The sequence below is a fragment of the Sturnira hondurensis genome, unplaced genomic scaffold, assembly GCF_014824575.4.
Source record: "Sturnira hondurensis isolate 20B ecotype Veracruz unplaced genomic scaffold, ASM1482457v3 Scaffold0010428, whole genome shotgun sequence".
Taxonomy (NCBI): Eukaryota; Metazoa; Chordata; class Mammalia; order Chiroptera; family Phyllostomidae; genus Sturnira; species Sturnira hondurensis.
In genome coordinates, this window is record NW_028083059.1 from 8,278,399 (window position 1) to 8,301,007 (window position 22,609).

The window sequence follows — 22,609 nt, forward strand, 5'->3', positions numbered from 1 at the left end:
ATTTTGAATGACATACCTAATATCTACCTACACATACAACAAACATTTAATTTCAGTCTCCTAGTCCCTGCTTCCAGACTTCTGAAATCCCACTTATTTAGAGCATTTACAGGGCTTCCTACTAACTTACTGCCTGAGTGAGATTGTAAACGAAAAGGTGAAAATTCCTTTCCAATACAAATGCTCTGTGGAAAGTGTAACTCCGGGACCAGGGGATTAAAGCAGAACTCAGTACTTTCCGGTAGCTGTCATTACTGGCCTGCTAAGAACACACACCAAATACCAGAAAAACAGCCCTGTAAGTCAGCACATAAGTTACTTTGTATTGAGCCAACAGTTGGAGAATTTAAAGCTGAAATCACCAAAAGAAGTTAATACCTGACACTTCATAAAACTTTCTGAAACTTATATATCTCATGTTTAAGTTTCATGAATCTTATTGCTACACCAAATTTCAAAATGTGTTGGGTTTTAAGGCAAACAACCCATTTTAAAATTTTGGTTTCGCTATCAAAAGCACTGCTTCAATGAACGCTTTCCCCAGGCCTTCTCCAGATGGAGACAGTCCCTGCTAAACTGGTGTCTGGCTTCTTTCAACTGCTCTGCTTCAACCTGTTCTTCCTGGGTTAATCTGACCCAAAGTCCTTCAGCTCACCTCTCTCAGGTGATAAATACAATGAAGAGTCATTAACACAGATACAGTTATTCATGATGAGGTTCACAGAACCCCTTCCAGTTCTGAGGAAAAGCCAAGTTCACGTGCCAGAAAACCACTTTCCTGTCCTGCCCACCCTGCCCAACCCTTGACCAGGTATCACTCAGTTCTCCTTTCCTTTTCTTGGACTCCCACCACCCCTCATAGATACATTTCTGCTCTTTAATAAGATGGTTGGTTGTCCCTGGGTCTGACTAGAATTTGAACCCATTAAATTAAAAAACTATACCATTTATGTCTCTATCTCAGAGCCTAGCCTTGTGCCTGGCGCTGTGAAGGCACTCAAGTACCATTTGCTAAATGAATAAAAAAATTGGTATCAAACAGGTTCTCCATTTGTGCCTATTTACCTTAATCAAAAACACTGCTACATTGGAAACAATGTAATAATACACAATATTTTTTTTCTTAATGAAATATATGAGTGTGTGTGTGTATAAACATGTCTCTTGAAAAAATGTACCACCCACTCTCAAATCTGCATCATTTTCTCTAAAGGTATGAGAAGAGGAGAGGGGATGAAGGAAGAAAATTATTCAACAGGAACAAGGCAATTTTCAGGGTATTTAAAAACAAAATATCAAAAATTACAATAGAGTAGATAAAGACACTTAAAACAATGGATACTTAGATGTCTGCCTGGTGAAAACAAACAAAAACAGAAGAGACTCAAAAGGTTTGGAGTGGTACCCTCAGACTTAAAAATACAAGGGAAAGAGAAATATATTTAAATTCCGACAATCTCAAACTGTACAAAAGATGTCAAGCATTTCCACTGTTCCTACAATGTAACCCCCTTTGGGATATTTCAACAGCAGTATTTTTGGAAAGCATGCATTTTACTCAAAGCAGGGGTGAGGGGCAGGATTCATAATCACAGGTAGGCAGAAAAAAAGACCACCTTGCACTTTTTAAAAAATAGCTCCATCTTACTTAGCTAACAGAATTTTGGAAATTAGTCCTCCAAAATAACCCAGATAAATATCAAGGTCAAAATAACACAGAAGCTCCTCAGTTTGGAAGCAACCTTATTTAGAGCATAGCTGAAAACCAGGATGCAACGTACAGCCATTCAGGTATCTACCAGACACAAAATAAAGTGTGGGCCATGGAAAAGGGGCACGTTAATGTTCCAGGGGTCAAATAATTTCCATAGAGGAGAACCCCTATCTGGTCAGTTAAGATACATTATTAGTTTTTATTAATTCTAACATGATTCCCTAAGCCCTAGCAGATAAGAAGCAGAAAATGGCACAAGTACGTACAGTCTCACTCACTCAACAGGCATGTGCTGCACCCGTTTTAGGGGCTGGGCATTGTCTTGGTGCTAGGGGGTGGAGCAGTGACCACACCAGGCAAAGCTGGAGCCCTCACTCCTTCGGAAACGCCCCACAATCACTTGGCAGCTGTGTTTATAAAGTAGATTTCTGAGCCCAGTTGGCATTGATTGTCAAGAATGCCAACTGGTGTTGGGCCCAGGAATCCACATTTTCTTTTATTTCTTTTTTAAATCCTCCCCTGAGGATATGGTTATTGAGTCTGAGAGAGAGAGGAAGGGACAGACAGAAGGAGAGGGAGGAGTGGGAGAACAGAGGGAGAAAGGGAAGGGGAGGGAGTGGGAGGGGGGAGAGAAAGAGAAACATTGATTGGTTGCCTCCAGCACAACCCCTGACTGGGGGTCGAACCCACAACCCAGGTATGTGCCCTGACCGGGGATCAAACAGGCAAATTTTCGGTGTACAGGACGATGCTCCAACCAAACCAGCGCAGGAATCCACGTTTTCAACAACCGACTCCTCCTTGCCTGGACTGCTCTGATAGAGGTGGCCCTCTGACCACATTTTGGATAAATGACGGTTCTGGAGCATTCTACATGAAGCTAAACCCAACAACTGGGAGATGGATAGGGAGGAGAAGAATCTGGTCAGAAGGCTCTCCACTTAATATTTAAATGTATTAACTGCTGATACTTAAAGAGTAGATATCCAACTACTTAGAAAACTCACTCCTGTTGGAAAGCACTCCCCATTTTCCAACGCTGACGACTCACAGAGCTCCCAGCCCCAGCAAAGAGCTGCTGCTCTAATCGCATGCTGAGCATTGCAACTACGGTGTGAGACCAACAGGAGAAAACCCTGTTCTGTCAAGAGTACACCGCAGATGGAGTACACCAGGGATGCGGCTGGGCCTCTGCCACGGTCAGCTCCTCGTGTGGCAAGAACCCGACTTCCTAGAAGGCTGGCAGAGAGCCTCGAAGGAACAGTGCACACATGGCCCTCAGAGACGGGTGGCGGCACAGAGAGGCAGCGTAGGGTTCTTCACTTTTCCCTCCCCTGGAACACGGCTGCCTCTTTCTGTCTTTTCTCTCACGCGCCCATACCGGGCCACATCAGAAAAACCTGGAAATGTTAAAGAACTGAATACAGCTCCTGTAACTGCCTTCCGGAGGCTTGCCCGCTTTCTACAGACGCAAGAGTCTAGGATTCCTTGCCATGTCCGGAAAGGAGGCAATCTCAGGTGCCGATGACATCACTGGCAGTAATTCTGAGTATCCTGAAACACAAGGGCACTGAAGAGAGGGTAGTCCCTGATTTGGGAGTGCCTGACATCTAAACACCTCGGTCCACTGCCCACAGGGATTTCCCACCACTCCCGGGTGCCTCTGCTGAGGATCTCCCTCCTCTTCTTCCTCTCCGTCCCACTCAGCCTGCTGCTGGCTGAAATTATCTTCCCATTCTAGGCTTTCGCTTCCACCATCTGGGTGTGGTCTGCAGTAGAGGAACTGGTAGCATGCGTCTGTCTCTATGGCAACTGCACTGGGCTTCCCTGTCCTGGCACATCGGTCCTCACCCCAGTGCCCACCTGACACTACGAAAGCCAGAATCTGGCTTTCCCTTGAAATGTGATCAATTCGTACTTCGGCCCCCCAGGTGGGACTTCACTCCGACGGACTAGGTGAAAAAATAATATGGAACAAAAAGGGGTCTTTTACCTACCCACCCCCATTCCCACGGTCATTAGCAGCAAAATGCTTTGCCAAAACTCAGACATGTGTCTGTTTCAGGGGCACTGCCTTAGAAACATGTGCCTTCCTGGATCTGATTTTTCACATATGTAAGCTGAATGGGTCAGACCAGTTCTCTGCCAGACCTCAGATCCCACATGATCCTCCAACAGTAGGGTCAGTGGAAAAAGAAACGGGAACCTAACCCTGAGGCTTTCAGAAGAGACTAGGACCGGGAAACCAGCCCAGAATCAGTATTACTACCAGGGCATCACAACCAGGGGCAGAAACTTCTCCTGCCTCTTACTCGACAGTCACCGAGGCCACCTCTGGGCCTAGCCTCTCTTCCCTTACACTCCACCCTCTCTGCCCTCCATTAGGTGGTTAAACACAGGCCAGGGACTCCATGGCCACACCCTCCCCAACGGTCTGCTCAGGTCTTGAGGATCATCACACTACTTTGGGAATGTTTCTCTTAGAACCACAGCTTCACATGACAACCCTAGCATTCTCTCCGCCCAGTGACATACAGCAGGTACACTAAGGGTCAAGCTGGCTTTTCCCCACTGGCCTGAGCCGTGTCCAGCATCTCCAACCCTGCTCCTGCGGGGACAAAGTCAAAGTTCGATACTGATGATTCACAACCAACCATCTGGAAAACTGTCCATTCACAGATGGGGACCGCCAGTGTTTGGGTCGTACTTGTATTTTTTTAATGACCGTTAACAGAATATAAAACAGGTGGTTACAGCACTATTTCTGGGTTTCAAATTAAAAGGTAACTAAAAGCTGCAATCAAACAGCATGTACTTTAGTTCAGACATCTGGCACTGGAATTTCAGAGCTCTTTGGAGAAAAGTCGTCAGAAGGGAGGAAAGGTAATAGACATAATCATGAAGCTCTGTTGCTTTGCAATCTTAGACCCTTCTGACAGCCCTTTCTCCATGATGTCGGACCCTCTCCTATAATTTAGGTGCCTTCCTTGAGGCTAATTTGCTTCCTGTCCCCCATCTGACACCCCTACAACAAGACCCCTAATTACGGTTCAGCCACAGGCTGAAGAGCAAGAATTTCAGTATGTGATGTATAGCTGAGCTGTCTGTGTGGCACTAGTAACTGATCTATACTCCTGAAGTCTCCTACCTCATACCCGTAGATTTTCTGAATATTTGTGACCCACCCTACAAGAATTAGTATCCTGAATCTCTTACTGTGATGTGAACTCCAACAGTATCCTAGCTGCCTTCCAAAGTGGGCCACTCATTCACATCCCATGCAACCAACTGTCCTGAGGGAGAGCCAAGCACAGGAGAGGCTGTGCCTTCCCAGAGCTCCCAGAGCCTGACCTGCCTCACCTCTGACCTGTAGTTCAAGTCCTTTCTCCTCTGTAAATTCTTCCAGACACTAATAAAGCAACAATCTATGTGAGAGTACACATGCACACACCCCCCCCCATGCCCAAGTGATACTTTCAAAAAGTAAACTGTAACCCCAACTCCCAGTCCTTGTCATAGCCTACCTCTGCTGGCCCCTGGCTCCCTTCCCCAGCCTACCAGCATCCACTCTCCCTCCCATCCCGTTGTCTGCCCACTCTGGCTCCTGCACCATCACGATCCTGTCCCAGGACCTTGGAACTGGCTGTTCCCCTCATCTGGAAAGTTCTTTCCTTGTATTTGCTCGGGTCCCACTCCCAAACATCATCCAGGTCTTCACTCAGATGTTACACAACTTCCACAACCATCCTGCCCACACCTCACTCCAGGGCACCACTCACATCATGCCCCGCCCCTCACCTCGCTTCACTTTACTTCAAGGCACACTGCAGACGAATTCATACACCTTGCTTATTGCTGCCCTCTCCACCAGAACACAAACCCTATGCAAGCAAAGACACCTTTAGTTATCAAATTAAATTCTGAAAAGGGATCACACACCTAAGTTTTTTTAAAGGATAAAATTAATATGTTTATAATTTGTACAAATACACGTACCATTGTAGAACACATTACAGCATAATTCTTAAGTGAAAAACACAGCAGCAACAAATCTCAAGTTCCTGAAGACAGCTTCAACTCTTTGTAAGAACACGTGTACATGTAGACACGTGCACAGGAAACAATCCAAAGGAACAGTACTTGTCTATGAGTGTGCTTTTTTCTTTTGATTTTCTTACAATTTCATACTTGGTTTACAAAAACATAAAATTACTATTAAAAAGACAAAAATACAAAGTACTATAAGTGATTTTAAAAAGCAAAAAGTTTGTGGAGGAGTGCAAGCAATAAATTTAGATTAGACAAATAAAAAACAGTAATAGTTGATATATAGTGGTATTTAATATTTGATCTATAATGGTGATGGTACATAACGTATATAATGTTTGTATCATAATCTACATAGCATTGCCAAATAAAAGCTGTGCCTGCCCGCCCACCAGAAGGAAACCGAGTCACAGCAGGCACTGCCGGCCCAGCCTCACACAGCGCAGTGCCCCTGCCTCCGGTGTGCGCCCTGGTGCTGACAGCCAAGGCAGTAAAGGACTGAGCATTTACATCTTGCTTAACCTGTTACAGTAATCAAAATGTAAAATTTAAAATGGTTCATTACTTGTTATAAGGAGCAGGGCAGTTACAAAACATCATCATCTCCCCACTAAGGTAGGTCCACATTTTGTACAAATTTTAACACAAAGTGTAAAGCAGACATCTCTAACAGGCACCTGGGGGAAAGGACGGGAAGCCAGCATCCGTGAGCGCTTGGCGGTGCCGTGTTCCTGGTGTTCCTGTCCTCCCGCCACTGCCACACGTGCTCCTGGTTACAGAGAGCACGTGAAAGAGACTTTCCTGAAAAGCGTGTTGTAATAATGAAACCAAAACTGTATTTTACATAAGTCTAAAGACTGGCCGTTGATTTAGTCCCCAAACAATAATTATTTTGGCTGCGTAAGTGAAGGGAAGTGGGAAAAGGTGTAAAATAGCTTAGTCCTCATCCACCATAACCAGAAGTCGATATAAACTGTCCGAAGCTTACAAATCTAAAAAGAATAGTAAAGCATTACTTAGACACATGTGCAGAGAAATACAAGAAACAGCTCAACTGAGATTAGAACAGTTTCCTCTAAGAAGGGAGGCTCAAGAATGGGCTCCACAGCCCCTGGTGCGTCTCCTTGGTACTTACTAAGAGGGGAAGAAAGGCTCGTGTGCGGTCTGCCTCGCCCACGGGGGCATGAGTGCTCTGGTCAGAACCCAGGCCACACGGTGCCCTCGGCGGATCCCCAGGAACCAGCACAGGGCCCGGGACAAGAGGTGCTAAATGAATTCTTGGTAAACAATGGTGACGTTTTTCAATCAAATGAGCAAGTAGGATCACAAAGAGGCATTAACCGATTTCTTTATTTTTTAAAATTTATTTTTAGAGAAAGGGGGAGGGAGGGAGAAGAGGGAGAGAAACACAGATGTGGGAAACACAGATCAGTTGCCTCCCGTACCTGTCCCGTCCGGAGACCTCACTGGCTACCCAGGCCCGGGCCCTGATCTGATGGTGACCCTTGGCCCTGTGGGGATGATGCCCAACCCACCAAGCCACACTGCTCAGGGTCCAGTGCATTTTCATAGATGGCTTTTTCAGCAAAAAAAAAAAAAGTTCTCCTGATCCATAAGATGTATTTCTTTATTTTGTACCCTATGGAGTTTTGGCTGGTATGCTAAAGCTGGAAGAGACCTTACAGATGAGGGCCACCTTCCTCGCTTTACAGCTACAGAGTCTGAGAGGCCTAATGACCTGCCCGGAGTCCACGGTGCCACTCAAGGCAGATGACAGATGACCTCACAAAAATGAGATGAGTTGATATTTCTGAGGTTCTGTTAACTCCACCCAGTTTCACATTATAGACTAATAACAAATAGACCTCATTCATACTTGTAGAAAGTACCAAAACAGTAAATCATTCTGCATACATATTACTTCCATGTATTTATAGTCTTAATTTTAACTTTTCAAATATGTAAGTTGAATGGGTCAGACCAGCTCTCTGCCAGATCTCAAATCCCATATGATCCTCCAATAGTAGGTTCAGTGGAAAAAGAAAATGAGGAGCCTGACCTTGACTGAGGCTTTTGTAGTAAAAGAAGAGACTGTGACCAAGAAACTGGCCCAGAATCAGTATTACTACNGGTAAACAATGGTGACGTTTTTCAATCAAATGAGCAAGTAGGATCACAAAGAGGCATTAACCGATTTCTTTATTTTTTAAAATTTATTTTTAGAGAAAGGGGGAGGGAGGGAGAAGAGGGAGAGAAACACAGATGTGGGAAACACAGATCAGTTGCCTCCCGTACCTGTCCCGTCCGGAGACCTCACTGGCTACCCAGGCCCGGGCCCTGATCTGATGGTGACCCTTGGCCCTGTGGGGATGATGCCCAACCCACCAAGCCACACTGCTCAGGGTCCAGTGCATTTTCATAGATGGCTTTTTCAGCAAAAAAAAAAAAAAGTTCTCCTGATCCATAAGACATACTTCTCTATTTTGTACCCTATGGAGTTTTGGCTGGTATGCTAAAGCTGGAAGAGACCTTACAGATGAGGGCCACCTTCCTCACTTTACAGCTACAGAGTCTGAGAGGCCTAATGACCTGCCCGGAGTCCACGGTGCCACTCAAAGCAGATGACAGATGACCTCACAAAAATGAGATGAGTTGATATTTCTGAGGTTCTGTTAACTCCACCCAGTTTCGCATTATAGACTAATAATAAATAGACCTCATTCATACTTGTAGAAAGTACCAAAACAGTAAATCATTCTGCATACGTATTACTTCCATGTATTTATAGTCTTAATTTTAACTTTTCAAATATGTAAGTTGAATGGGTCAGACCAGCTCTCTGCCAGATCTCAAATCCCATATGATCCTCCAATAGTAGGTTCAGTGGAAAAAGAAAATGAGGAGCCTGACCTTGACTGAGGCTTTTGTAGTAAAAGAAGAGACTGTGACCAAGAAACTGGCCCAGAATCAGTATTACTACCAGGGCATCACAACAAGGGGCAGAATGTGACCAAGAAACTGGCCCAGAATCAGTATTACTACCAGGGCATCACAACAAGGGGCAGAAACTTCTCCTGCCCCTTACTGGACAGTCACTGAGGCCACCTCTGGGCCTATCCTCTCTTCCCTTACACTCCACCCTCTCTGCCCTCCATTAGGTGGTTAAACACAGGCCAGGGACTCCATGGCCACACCCTCCCAAAGGAGTTCATTCTTTCTTCAGAGAATTTTTGCCAACGCAGGATCATAAATTCTCTTTCCCTTCTCTGTTCCATACACAGATATTCACTAGATTTTAACCTTTTTTTGCTCATATAGATAACTCACAATTTTTCAAGTATATGAAGGTATAAAACGAAGTCTCCCTTCTCTTCCTCAGTCCTTCACCCTCTTCCATCCCCTCCAAATAGTTAACACAACACTAGTAACAGACAGATTTCACACTCTCCCATTTTTATATACAAGTTGGGAGCATACTATACACAATAGTTTGCATCTAGCTTTTTAAAAAAGTGTAATGTATCTTGGCAATATTTCCTTATCTGTATATAAAAAGGTTTCCCTACACTTTGTGACAGCTGTGTAATAATATTCCATTACAGGGATGTACCATGACTTACCAGTTAGTCCGCTACAGATGAGATTTGACTTTATTTTCTACCTTTTGATTACTAACATAACATCGCAATGACCAAACTTGTATAGGCAACTTTGGGCCTGTTCGCACCTGGTGTGTGTCCGACGGAATTCCCACAGGGGAACTGCTCAGTCGGCGTAGGTGACCGCACGGCACTGACGGGGCTCGTCCACTCTCCCTCCAAAGTGGCACATCCGTTTCCACTTCCCGGGTGGTGTCTCAAGTCTCACTTGCCCAAATCAAACTCGTGCTTACCAAAGAGCTTACATACAGTATCTTGCTATATTTTAACTTTGTATCTCTACTGAAGGAGACTGACTGACCCTTTCTGTGTTTGAATATTAATTTATAAATTGTATACATACATACATTTTATTTTTCTTTCTCTCAATTGCCAGGACCATAAATTCTTTATTGTACAGAGAGAGCACTGACCCGAGCCATCTGGCCAGAGGCCCAACTGTGCACCATTGTCTTTTATGTCCATTCAAAGCCATTTTCTAAGGCCAGCCTTTTTTTTTTAAATGGGTCTTCCCAAGTTAAGCAGAGGAAGCTGCCACATAATGCTAAAGGCTTTGAATTCAGGAAGGAGAATTGGACTCCTGATTCTGTCACAGATGCTCTGGGAGTTTGATTAGCTATTGAACTTCTCCATGACTTAAATTATATATCTGTAAAGTGGAGCAAAAATACCTCTCTTATAAGGTTGCTCTGAGGATTAAGTGAATATAAGTACAGGGGTGGGCAAAAGTAGGTTTACAGTTGTTTATAGGAAAATAATACAATAATTAATAAACAATAATGCAAGAATAAACTGTGTTTTGCGTGCTCATCCCTTTTGTCATTCCGAATCTGGTCAGGCAAAAAACCACCTGACTAAGCAAAAGCTGTTTCACCACTTCCAGTGAATTACTCCCAAGGGTCAACTATTGAGGGATAGTCCTGCTGGCACAGTACCATTACTTGGCCATTCACTATTGACAACTAAATAAATACTGAGTGATTTCTGGCTGCAAACCTCTAATCCATTTCTCTATCGACATCAAGCTATTCTGTGTACGGATCTCCCCTCACTTGGACTGTCGATTCCTAGAAGGATGTGCTTTTCTGCCTCCATCTCGGGCTTGCTGAGCTGAGCCCGAGGAGTCGAGGAGCAGGAGGCGGGGCAGAGGGAGGGGACTCCCACTCACCTGCGGCACGGTCACTATCACACCACCCTCCTATACTGGCTAGGGAGGCGTGCAAATCGAACCATGCTCAGAGAAAAGTTAATAGTGTGGGAAGGTGTTTTGAAAGCCCAGTTAAAGTTCTCATACAAAATTCGACAGTCATGAAGCAGTGAGTGTGTTCTCAACCAAACAATCCGCACACACCAAAAACATGGTTAGCTTATCGTGAGAGAAGAGAGGCACATGTTTATTTCCTCCATTAATTATGACCTCTTTCCGGACAGTTTTGGTCATTCATTCATTTTTGTATCCCCATTGCTTAACACTATACCTCACACATAGCAAACACTCAATTTAATGGACTAAAAAGACTCAAAATAAACATGACTTCTTTAACTTTTATTTCATGCTGATCCTCTCTTCAGGAAAGAACCCACATTATTTTTCCCGAGTTTAAATTCCCATCAGTCTGTGTTTCCTTGCTAACACGGTTGTGCTAGCATTTCTGGTACATCTGGGCTTCAGTGTAATTCATCAGAACTCTAGTTAGGAAATACTCTATCTTGAGGGACTATTCTCTTGCTTTACAAAATTTGCCATTACCTTTTCAATGGAAATGAAAACACCCAAGCTGTTACACTGTTTCAATGCGGTTGGAAGTTCTGATCACGTAAACTGCCTGCAGGCCGATCCGAGCCCCGGGTGCGACTCTAACGCCTGGCAAACGACTGAGTTCGTTGTCAAGGAACGCCCTCAGCGAGAGACAGAACCCTCAGAGTAGCCAGCTGCCACACACCCTGCTAAACCCCAAAGAAAGATATTGCACTTGGAAAAAATCACTACAGTTTTGACACTCTGAAACAGCCCGTATTTCTACTCCATTGCCAGGAGTGGGTTCTGTGCTTTCCATTAACCTGCTCAAGATTCTTAGAAAAACACACCATGGAGGACTTCTGGAATTTTCCAGTCGCCTTCAATTACCACAGGTATGCACTGCTGATGCGGGCCTTCGACACCACACAGGTATTTCCTGTTCAACTAAATTAGTTATTATTTTCTATAATGTGTTCAAACTGATGAAAATAGAGTCACCATGAAAATTCAGAAAACAAAGCTCCCTTTCCTCACATAGAGCATCACCATTGGTTGGTATTTACCTTGAAGGCCAACAGATCTCACGCATTGGGACACTACTGATGATTTTTATGAGAATATCTCCTATACAGTGAGCCATTAGCATCCTGGCATCTCCCATTTAATCGCCTCAGCTATGCTGACACGCAAACACTCTCTGAACTTTAAATTGAGAGGCAAACACTATTTTAGAGACATTTAAGATCCTCCATGTTTCTAAATGCCCAAGGATGGGGGTGTGTACTAGCCAAAGACCACTAATAAGTGCTTTGACGCCCCGTCGACAAACAGAGATTCACTCTTCACCTGACCTAGGTAAGGAGACACCAAGATGAACGACACAGCCCCTGTCTCTGAGTCTAGTGATGCTGACTTACCTTCTATCAATTACAGTACATTGGGACACACAATGGATCAGCCCAAAAGAATATATCTGAGATGGGCCACAATGCCACCCATCCTTGATCAAAGTAAAGAAAGGTCCAGTTTACTTACATATTGATGTGTTTTGAAGGAGCACAGCTCAGAAGGGTGATGGATACGATGAAGTGAGAAAATGAACCAGAGCTTTTGAGCCAGGTAACCCTACGTTCCAATCTCACCCCTGACCCTTATCCCTCTCCTAACTTTTGGTAAATCATCCTCCACTGGGACTGGCATCAGGCCCCTCCCCCCATGTGGGTGGGGTTTGGGATTACTCTGATGACTGGAGGATGCCACTGGCAATTAATGGGCAGGGTCACAGATGCCAAAAATCTTGCCAAGGACAGGAGAGTCCAGTGCAACAAAGAATTGTTCCACCCAATACGCAGCAGTCTCCACCATTAAGAACTCTCCCGCCCTCAGTTTCCTTGATTGTCAGAATAGTGGTAAGCATACCAAGCTTCCAGGCTGAGGGCGAGGTTGAAGTGCGATGCTATAAATAAAAGCACCCGTCCAGAAGCGCAGGCAGCTCATGACACATGCTGTTCTCACCTTCCTGCCCCTCTCCTGGGTTACACACACTGTACAGAGTTCATTATAAACAGGTCTATAACGTGTGGTATAGCAAAGAAAGAATTGAGCACTTTCCCAAAGCACGTATCCTACAAATGTCACATTTTAGCAGTACCTGTTTAACAGGCTTTTGCAAAAAGTCTCTAAACTTTAAATCAAGAACCAACCATTCTATTAGAGATCTTGACAATCCAGGTCCAATCTAACTTCCTTACCACCTCTTTCACGGCTTCTGTTACAGCCCAGAACAGACTGTAACCGCCTGCAGGCTCTGGCTCGGCACATTAGGCCTGTTTTCAATTTATTGTTATCTTCCCATCAAAATTCTCTACTTAAAGAAATACCGCCAATACCTTGAAGGCTCCATCAAACACCATGCCCACCACAAAGCTCCCCATGCCCTCCCCCATCGCTTCTAATGAGCCTGCTCCCATGTGCCATAAGTGGGGCTAAACATGGCAGCAGTGGTTCTCAAACTGGGAGCCACGAACTTAGACTTCTCAAGTGTCCTATGTGAAATCTCAACTGCAGTTCTCCTTTCTATACCAGGATGGGCAAAAGCAGGTTTATGGCTGTGAGTATGCAAAACGCTGTTTATTCTTGTATTATTAATTATTGTATTGTTTCCCATACGAACCACTACAGACCTCCTTTTGCCAATCCCCGTATAATCTACAATAAATGAATAGAAGCACTTTCTGGGTCTGGCCAACCACCTAAGAGATGGGTGCTAAGACAAGCAATTGGAGTGCCTACACTGGAATTCGCATATACAAGTGCCAATGCTAACAGCCTTCTTTAATTGCTAAAGGTTAATGAGACTAGAACAGCAGCAAACTCAACACACAGATGACGCATTCATACCACACGAAGTCCAAATAACTTACAGCACACCATGGAAGCTCTACATCCTTACCACACCAACCACTGCACATCTGAATGGACTCCTCTGCCCCTGAAATCACCAGTACCAAAGGCAAACCTGGCTCCCATTAAATTAAGTTTTTACCATCTCTAAGAGAAACAGCCAAAATACCCTTTCATTTTGAAATAAGATCACAGTGACAAATCACAATTCTGCTTCCAATCTTGTTAACACCAGGGTGTTGTGTTACTCTGACATTTGGTACCACTAAGCATTTCCATTTGTTTCATTAAACTTTCAATAAAGGCTTTGTTTGTGTTTATATCCTTGAAAAGAAAGATTTAAGCTCATTTAAAAGGTAAAACACCCACGCAAAGGATTATCTGCTATCCCCATAACACCTGGCTAATTCTTAAAAAGAGGAGGACAAAATTACTGTTTGTATAAACACAATTAAAATTTTCATTGTCAAAAAGCCACAGTGTGTGCCTTTCTGGAGGTAATGAGAGTAAAGAAGGCGTAAGTGGACAAGAGACTAGTTAGCTGGCAGAGTGGTTAGCTCCAGAGAGATTAGATTTGAGAAGTGCCTAAAAGCCAAAATAGTGCAGAAAGGCAGGCAGGCAGGGTTTCAGGACAATTCTGATAGGAATCTGCAACTGGCCTACCTATTCCTTTCTGCCAAGACTCGAGGGTGCACCTTCTGCTGAGTCTACCTGAGATTTCTTTTAAACACTGCTTCCACATTATCAGAGATTGTCATGTTCTCCCAGTGATGGCAAGCACCTCAGGCTCTCGGCCCACACCCGTAGATCTGACATTCTGGTTGAGCCCTGTCAGACTTCACAACTATTTTTAACTACTGTGTAACTGTGCACTTTAAATTCTCCATTAACAGTCAGGGTAATAAGAGCTGAAACTTTCCAGGAGAAGTCTACCAATTTAGTAGGAGCTTTCTTGAAAAGATGTGGGATTTTATTCACAGATGGTAATAAGGCAAAGGTTCCACAAGTAGGGAAACTGAGGAGCACAAAACCGACTAAATCCAATAACAAAACTAATACAAATGGAACCAGCTCAGTTACAACTACGGTTCTCTTTCCCATCCAGTTTTCTTTGAAGCTCTCCAGCAAGTCTTTAAAATACGAAATATATAATACAGCTTTCTGAAGCCCGTCCTTCTAATCATATGGGTTACATACTCTTCTAGTGCAATTTGGGGAAGGAGAGAGTTTGAGCCTCCCTTCTCACCAACAGTTTAAAATGGGAAGTTGTATTTACTTTTAACCTCTCTCCTTCTACAGGACGGTGAAAAGACCCAGGAAAGGTTTTTTTTTTTCAATCAGTTTTTAAAAATCGATTTTCACAGCAGGTGGAGGAAGGAGAAAAGATTACAGAGAAGAGACACGTTTTCACGACTGAAATCAGGCAGTTCGAGCCCTAGTTTCTGGATTGTTTGGGAAAGGAAATGTTTCTGAAGAGAGATAGGAAAGAAAGGGGGGCAGCACCATTCAAACGTCCAGGTAATGGTAAATAAAACTAGTGAGATTTTCATACGTTGATGAAGTCTTGGAAACTCAGCGTCACCATTTTAAAAAAAATCGTTTTTTAAGAACATTTAAATAAACCGGCAAAATAACAGCTGTGGGGTGACGGCCCCGAGCTTCGCCTTCCCCACACTGGGGTGCTCGGATCGCGCCCCCTTGGCCCCGGCTGAGGGCTCGCCCGCTCACTACCCTTTTCCATTCCTGCCTGCGGGGAGCTGGAGGCTCGATTCTGCCCCGTGGCGAGCAGACGCCAGCGTGGACGGGACCTACCGTCCACGGAGGGAGGTGGGGAGCACCCGAGCTGCGCCGGCCCTTGGGGGGCGCGCCCAGCCGTGGGCTGCCAGCTGCCCCCACGTTTAGCAAACTCCGGAGAAGGGACAGATTCGGTCCAGGAACTGGGCGAGGAGGAGGAAACTTTAGCAATGGAGGAAGGAGAACAGAAAGTGGAGAGCCAAGTGCAGCCTGGCACAGGCGCGGCTGGTGGCGGGCGGGCGAGGAGCCCCGATCTGGCGAGTCCGCACAGGGCCCCCATACCCGACGCCCCGAGACTCCCACCTGGTAGTGCCCCGGCCCGCAGCAGCCTGCGGGTGGCTCGTCCCCTGCCTCTCCTCCTCTTCCTCTTCCTTGTCCCGGGAAGGACTCCGGGAAGCAAAGAACCGGGAGAAGCTGTGCCAGGGGGCGCCGCCCCTCCTCCGGCCACCAGACATCTCCCTGGCACCACTGCTGGTCCGGGGCCGCCTGCAGAGAACGGGCGGGTGGTGCTCTGCGTCTATAGCCCAGCCTGGCACCACCGGACTGGGGGAAGGCTAGACCGACCCGGGGTGGACTGCTGTTGTGGCTCCGTCCATCCGGGCGGGAATGGTGCCTGCGCGTCGTTCTACCCGCGCTGGGGCTCGGGCGCAGCTCAGCGGCTCCACCTCCCGCCCCCGCTGGCCCGCCCTGGGGAGGAGCCAGAGGCCTCAGCCCCGCCCCCTCCCTCCCTCCCGCCCGGGCCTGCCGCTAGTTGAGGCTGGCAGGGTCCTCCGTGTGCGCTAGCCCGAGACCCCTACCCGGGAGCCGGCCACCCACATAAGCTGCAGTTTAGACTGCAGCCTATATGGCTTAGTGCTCATCTTTGACTTTCTATTACTGATTTGTTTTCTAGCCCCCCCGTCACTGCACGGAACATAGAAGACATTTATGAACTAACATTTGTGAAAGCACCCGTTAAACTGAAGTGCCAGAGTGACCTGGGCTGTTTTACAGCGAAAAAACAGGTCCTCCGAGTTTCCACCCGGCCTGCAAATGATGAGGTTACCCCAGGGTCCGGCCTCAGAAGTGAAGGAGCTGCCCGTCTGGGTCCGTCAATGCCCTGTTTCTTATTTGGCTGGCTTACTTCATGTGTGAGTAAACTTTTTCCTCTAAGCCAGACATGCTTTAAATTCTCATATTTCATGTTACATGCTACTGCTATGTGAACCCGCATGCAAAAACCGACGTGATCAAAGACAAGTATGATTCACCCTGGCTGGTGTGGCTCAGTGGACTGAGCACTGGCCTGTGAAACAAAGGGTCACCAGTTCAATTCCCAGTCAGGGCACACGCCTGGGTTGCGGGCCAGGTCCCCAGGAAGGGGTGCTCCAGAGGCAACCGCACATTGATGTTTCTCTCCCTCTCTTTCTTCCTCCCTTTCCCTCTCTAAAAATCAATAAATAAAATCTTAAAAAAAACCAACAAGTATGATTCAAACTTCTAAGTTTCTGTTGCTGAAACAACATAGCAGTATGGATTTTTTTTTTTTAGTTTTTGTGAAAAACTTTGTAAGTGCAAAAAGCTGTACCTAATTAATGTAGACAGTTTGATGAATTTGGAGATAAATGTATACCCATGAAACCAGCATTACAATCTATTTTATAACCCTATTCATTACCTTAATAAGTTTCCTCCTGCCCTCTTACTTATTATTACATTTTGTGATAAGAACTCTTCATTTAAGCCCTGGCTGGTGTAGCTCAGTGGATTGAGCGCGGGCCTGCGAACCAGACGATTGCGGTTCGATTCCCAGTCAGGGCACATGTCTGGGTTGCAGGCCGGTTCCTTGCAGGCTAACTACCAGCAGGGGACACACAAAAGGCAACCATACATTGATGCTTCTCTCCCTCTCTCCTTCCCCTCTAAAAATAAATAAATGAATAAAATCTTTAAAAAAAGAAAACTCTTAAAAAAAAAGAACACTTCATTTAAGATCTGCCCTCTTAGCATATCTTGAGTACACAATACAGCACCATTAACTGTAGGCGCTGTGCTGCACAGTAGGACCCTAGAACTCGGATAGCTGAAACTTGGGACTCTTTGACTAACACCTTCCTGTTGCCTCTTCCCTTGCCCCTGGCAACTACCGTTCCAACTCTTGCTTTCATGAACTTGACTATTTTAGAGTCATCATATAAATGGTACCACACGGTATTTGTTCTGTGCCTGACTTATTTCACTGATGCAATAGTATGGATTTTGTTAGGGTTTATATTTTCTTATACTCTAGTGGCCAGTACAGAAAGAATTTTGGGCCATTCACCCCAGGGGGCTCATTTCAGCTCATTTGTTTTAAAGCCAAACTACCCCTTGAAGGGTATAGAAATCAGAGAAGTGATATGGCATGCTTGTTCACTAAAGGTCTTATATAAGTAAATGACTTCAAAATGAAATGTCCAAGGCAGTTTTGAATTGGGACAGGAAGAAACCTTAGGGCCATCCTTCCTCTGACTTGGGAGGGTTAGAGTAGGGGAGAAGGCTGTTTGAGTAGCTCTAACCTCTGTAAGCTCCAGGCCATTTCAGCACCAGCTGGTGGCTATTGAGCCACTCTGCCACCCCAAAGCTGCCTCCCAGAAGCCTCTTGGCTTCTACTAACTGAAACAGAGCCCAAGGCACTCACCCTAATTTGTTCTGGCTCCATTTAAATCAGCCCAGTTTCCTTCAGCTGGGTTTATCCAAGACTATCTCTCGAGGCTGACCACTGTGTTGTCTTTTGCAAATCTTGCTGCCTTCTCTGAAAGACCGAAAAAAGGAGAAGGCTAGAATAATACCCTAGAATAAAACAAGTAAATTTCCCAATTCTAACTATATTATTTTAGGGGAGAACTCCATTAAAGGTTCAGAGAAGCCCAGGAAGCCCAGAGAATAGGAAAGCAAGGAAGAATATGAAACAATCTGTTCCCTCCAGCTAGAAGGCCCAGAGAATTAGCTCCCCAAAAGAAAGTTAAATGACTACCAGATGTGTTTCCCACTGTACTGTGACCAAAACAGTCCCTACCCTCAATGTCTGTCGATAGGGACGATTGTTCGCAAAGTCTTTCTAAGAATAAAACTGGGTGGGAGCCAGTAAGATTTATTACTGAGTTATGGTTTTAACTAATAATAACATTTCTCTAAGAATAAGAATATCTATAAAAATTAGCTCTCAAGGAAAATGCTGTCATAGTCATATTCCTTCACTAGCCACTAGCCCTAAGTGAGAAGGCATCAGAATCACAATGTGTAAAGTCCTTCATAAAAATGTTCAAGTGTTGGTGGTGATAGTGTAAACAGTAGAAATAATGCTAATGGCCATCCAGCTAGAATCTCTTCTATAAATGGTAATCCCTTCTAATATATGGTAAGCTTGCAACCATATAATATAAACGTTATTAGAGGTCCCTAAACTAAACAGTTGGGCAATATAGACCAATGATTGATATATATTTTTTTTCTCAAAAGCCACTAATTCATGAATGAAACAATGACTTACCTAATCTCCGCTTTGTGGTAGAACAAAGCACTGGATTGAAGTGTAATACTTATGGTGCCCTGGAAAACTTTGTCCATGAAAAATTAGCTTAAAGCCATAAAACAGTGACTCCTAAATTTTTATTTACTTATCTAATATTTTTCAGTTCCTAGATGTCATATATCCTTATATCATGAACTCATAATAACATTTCTGAATACTAAGTTCTGAGACTGAACCAGGAAGTCTGTAAACATGTGGCACTTGTGAGGGTATGAGAGATGCTAATTTAGCGCAGCTGTCTTCATTCACTCAGTTGTTCAGAAGACGTTTAGCGAGTACCAACAGTAGAAGCGCATTTGCTGTGAAGCTGTTGGAGCCAAAGCCACAAGGCCCCTCCCTAGCAGTCTTCTGCAACGTGAACTCAGGAACGTGGTCACATGTACCTGTGTTTTCGTGACATTTACAAAAGCAAATGTTTTAACTGAAGTTCACTAAGACCACAATCCCTTTCTACCTGGATTTTCCTCCATCACACCATTCCTGAAGTCAGTTGGTATTGGGGTTATTGGGGGCATTTTGGGATCGCCCCAGAGATTTGAGTTGGGAATACATTTAAGTTTGCATTTGGTGGGATATATTTATGTAGTCATAAACTTCTCCAGAATTATTGCATAAATTCCAATTCATCTATCGTGTAACACAGCAAGCATTCCACCCAAGAGACCAGAGATCCTGTTCAAAATGTAAACATACCCTAAGGCTCCTGACTCTGAAAATGTGGGCAGTGGAGGTGAAACAAGATTTGAAATGTAGCAAAAGGTGACTGTGGAAAACGATTACAGGCACCAAAAGACAAAACTGAAAGAGGAAGAACTGCTTTTAATTAATGTAATTTCATAACAATAACATGTTTAATAGTGCAGTGCATAAAATTTTTATGACTGTAAGTACACCAAACTTTTTAATAAAAATCATGTAAGATAGAATTCATCCGAATGCTGGTTTGTAGGCACAAACCTGTGGCAGTTCCACAACAGTGAGTGTGAGTATGTGGTGTCACACGTTTATATAGCTCTTCTAGATTGAATTCTTTCCATTATATGTTTAGAAGATGATAGTACAAATTATTGTCATATGAAAGTCTATCAAAGTGTATACCACCAAAAATATAAGAAAATACCATATTATAGAGGTATGCTGGGCCGTTAATGGTCAAAAATATTTTCTAGACTTTCTGATATCTGTAAGATTAGTCAACCTTTTAAAATTGGTAACTTACATGACTTATTTTCCTTTGCTTTTGCATTTAATCTTTATTTTTAATTTTATAGCAGTTTTCTTTAAAGAGGACCCCCCAAATTGTAAAATCTTCAGATACCACAAAATGTAGTTCTGTCCTGAATGCCAGCTATGTATCAGATACATGGGCATTCTTAGAGATACGAGGATGAGTAAGACCAAATGCTTTCCCTCCAGGAGCATGTCTGATGGAGCAAACATGAGCAAAGAGGGTATGACAGGGGACATCTTTCTAAGGGAATGTGTAAGTTACACATATCTAGATACACATGGCTCTATTTCTGGATATGTGTGTGTGTATATATATAAATATATATACACCTTTCTAAGAGATCTCTCTCTCTTTCTCCTTCAAGGAAGTCTTACTTACAGAAAGTAACTGTGAATATTCTCTATCTCCACCTTGTGTGACCATCACAACTTGCACAAAGTCTGTGATTCCATAGTTTATTTGATATTCCAGGAAACCTGAAGTCCGTCACATTCTAACTCCCAAAGCATAAGCACTATTTACCTCAAAAGCACCAGAATGCACTGAAAGTGCTGATGCCCAAGCATTTAAACAACGACGCAAATATAGTTTAGAAATGCTAAGCTTTTTGTTCTGAGAAGTCCACCAGAGGGATGAACATCGTATGTGTCTCAGAGCACAGAATTTGCTGTGTGGCAGGTGGCCCAGGAATATTAAGACAGCTGTCAACATCAAGGAAAGCACCAGCCCGTGAAAAGCGAGCAGATGTATTGGGGCGCTTCACTAGCTGACTCCTAGAATAATTGCTGTCTGTGGCCAATGAGGCAATGTCATGCTGCCCACGGCAGCAAAAAGCTATTACTGGATATAAGTGCTCAATTAGGAGATGGAGCGGGGGAGTCTGTCTTTCCCTTTCCTTTGTTTGTATAGCTCAAGTTTTTATTAAGAACCACCACAGTGAATGAGAAAGGGGGTGGGGAAGATGTTTGCATTTCTCATTCTGTTACATTCTGAATATCGTGGTTCATAATGGGAAAACGCATCCATCTTGCTGCTTCAATGAGAGCAGATGGTGAAATTTTTAAGTAATTGGTTATTCAGACTTCTTACCGGATAGAAGTTTTATTGTATTATTTGTCTGTTTTTTATTTCTAGAACACGTGGAGACTGAAATCTTTTAAACTTCAAGATCTTTTAATGCTTTAATTAAGATGTATTTGTCTGACCTAAATTACTTTCTTCACTTGATATGATGATATTTACAAAGAGAAATTAGTTCTTTATAAAAATATGACATTAACATTGACAATTACATATTTATTTCTCAAACAGTGTAAAATTAGCAAATACTATCCACTGTATTCTAAAAAGTATAACTAGAAGAAGGATTTCTTTGGCAAATCTAAGAAACTCAGTTCTTATATCCTGTTTTCCCCAAATATTTTATCTAAATACACTAGCTGTGTATTGTACTGTGTATATGTAACATACAATTTTAAATGGATCTATTCTGTAAAGAATGACTATTTCATAAATTTCTGAACTACACTATGTTAGTGTTGATTATACATTTTATAATCTCTTTATAAAATTTTAAAATTTATGAAACAAAGCTTTAGAGTAAAAAGATAATATTCCTGTGAATTGGCTTTCCTTTTTCCTAATTGTGAAGTTTTGGAACATACATGTCCCAGACTCCTGAGTTTTCTTACTATGTACATGTTGTTCCTGGTTAGATTTGCTACAAACAGTTTAAAAACAAGGCATAGAAGCAGCTGTTTTTGTGAGCAAATGTTTTGATTAGAGTGAAAGCAGCTGGAAACAATACTTGCTAACATATAAGATGAACCACAGTTTTCATACGGGGACTTGACCTAATCTAAAATTAAGATTAGCATTATTTTCCTTACATGAATTTTCTTTGTATAAAAGAAAAGTCTATTCACTTTGCTTATCATCTTGGGTAAAATACTGAATATGATGCTGAGTATAAACTTGACATACCTATAGAAATCTTACACATTTCATTATGAAGTAACATTATGAACACACTTTTGAAAAAAATTATTTTAAAATACTGCTAGGTGCTTCTGGATGAAAGAAGGTGAAGGGATTAGCCAAAGAACATATATGCATGACCCATGGACACACACAACTGTGTAGGGATGGCAAGGGGGAGTGGAGGCTGGGTGGAGGTAGCAAAGTGGGGGAAATTTGGGATAGCAATAGTGTCAACCATAAAAATTAAAAAAAATTGCTAAATGTGACTTCTGGCCAAGATGGAGGTGTAGGTAGACACACAGTGCCTCCTTGCACAACCAAAAGAAGGACAACAACAAATTCAAAAACAAAAAAACAACCAGAACTGCCAGAAAATTGAACTATATGGAAGTCTGACAACCAAGGAGTTAAAGAAGAAACACTCACACAGACCGGGAGGTGAGGCAGAGGCGGACAACTGGGCAGAGAAAACTTGTGGCAAAGCAGC

At 43.6% G+C, this 22,609-nt stretch overlaps 1 protein-coding gene across 2 annotated transcripts in view; it reads right to left on the reverse strand.

The window, feature by feature from the left end:
* The window catches only part of CRYBG3 (crystallin beta-gamma domain containing 3), a 112,751-nt gene extending 96,846 nt beyond the window's left edge, over nt 1-15,905 (reverse strand). For both annotated transcript variants that reach the window (XM_037058982.1, XM_037058980.1), the window contains exon 1: nt 15,662-15,905. In XM_037058982.1, the coding sequence (XP_036914877.1) occupies nt 15,662-15,813 (152 nt within the window). In that variant the 5' untranslated portion in view covers nt 15,814-15,905. The remainder of the gene's footprint in view (nt 1-15,661) is intronic.
* Between the last annotated feature and the right edge of the window lie 6,704 nt (nt 15,906-22,609).